At 61.1% G+C, this 1,309-nt stretch overlaps 1 protein-coding gene across 1 annotated transcript in view; it reads left to right on the top strand.

Annotated features, from left to right (window-relative positions):
• SIPA1L3 (signal induced proliferation associated 1 like 3) overlaps positions 1-1,309 on the top strand; it is a gene marked incomplete at its 5' end in the record, with an annotated part of 78,002 nt that overhangs the window by 18,513 nt on the left and 58,180 nt on the right. The window contains one exon of the mRNA XM_004715848.2: positions 1,150-1,307. Coding sequence (XP_004715905.1) covers positions 1,150-1,307 — 158 coding nt within the window. The remainder of the gene's footprint in view (positions 1-1,149; positions 1,308-1,309) is intronic.

The following is a 1,309-nucleotide window of genomic DNA, read 5'->3' as shown; positions in this document are numbered from 1 at the left end:
TCCTCACCCCTGCCTTTCCTGTTTCTGGTCATCCTTCTTTCCCAGCCCTCTGTGACTGTGGCCCCAGGTGGGTCAGCCAGCCCCTCTGAACCGGAGCTGTCTCCTCTGTGAGAGGGACTAAGATGAACTAACGTGGCCTTAGCTGGAGACTGGGCAAAGAACGGATGGAAACGAATGCCCTGGAGGCTGGCCCAGGGAACAGGCTGGCCTAGCACTTTTCTGTAAAGTGCAGTTACAGCGCTAACAGCTGGGGGAGTCTAGTCTGATGGTGCTGGTGAACTTGTTCAAATTCTGCTCAGCCAGTGTGGGTTCCGAAACAGTCCGAGGGCGAGGCTTGTGTGAATGGGAGCAATGCCGTTTCAGCAAATACACAAAAGCACCACGATTGGTCGAAATAGAGGCACTTCTCAGAGCCTGACCACTAGCAGAGTGCAGAAGGGCAGAGGGAAGCTATTCAGCCGCTGCTGGGCTGACTGCTGTTGGAGCCAGTCAGAGGCCCCCAGCCCACGCTGCCTGTGTTAGGGGTCGACTAGAGAGACAGATCCAGAATCACTCGTGTCTGTGCTGTTAGTCCATCAGCCCCTCCGCAGACTCCCACAGCCACACTCGACGTAGAATGCAGGAGATCCCAGGCCAGCGGGCGCCGAGGCCTGTGGCTCCGAGGGTGGTGGAAACACGGCCGGGCAGAGTCCCAGCCAGCAGGTGGGCAGAGTGGCAGAGAGCGAGGAGGGCCCCAGGGCCCGCCTCGGGAGAAAGCCACAGCCCAGGGAAGCTCCATCAGGCTGTGGCATCCACCAGACGCCTTCACACGTAGAACGATCTGACTGCCACGCTGCCCACCAGTCAACGCGGGTCATCGCCAGAGCGCAGCAGGCGGTGAATAGAAGCAGCCCGTCCTCAGGAAGCGGGCATGTCCGTGAGGAGAGGCAGACAGGGAACAAAGCCGAGAAGCCCTGACAGTCAGACACAGGCCCTGCATAAGGAAGGAGCCGTGGCCACCCGTGAGGAGGGCCAGAAACACGAAGTGCTGCGACCGTTGTCTCGGAGCGGACCCGCCTGTGTGGGCCCGGCAGCGAGTGGACAGGGCCCTCTCCTGGGTTCTTTCCCGGCTCAGCCGGGCCTCTGGCCCCTCCCTCCGTCCCTCCCCAGCTGCTGAGGAAGAGGCACATCGGGAACGACATTGTGACCATCATCTTCCAGGAGCCGGGGGCGCTTCCCTTCACCCCCCAGAACATCCGCTCCCACTTCCAGCACGTCTTCATCATCGTCCGCGTGCACAACCCCTGCTCCGACAGCGTCTGCTACAGGT

Source organism: Echinops telfairi, unplaced genomic scaffold (assembly GCF_000313985.2).
Source record: "Echinops telfairi isolate 266 unplaced genomic scaffold, ASM31398v2 ScPeMD7_655;HRSCAF=1070, whole genome shotgun sequence".
In the NCBI taxonomy this organism is placed as follows: domain Eukaryota; kingdom Metazoa; phylum Chordata; class Mammalia; order Afrosoricida; family Tenrecidae; genus Echinops; species Echinops telfairi.
This window is presented reverse-complemented; position numbering and strand designations above follow the sequence as displayed.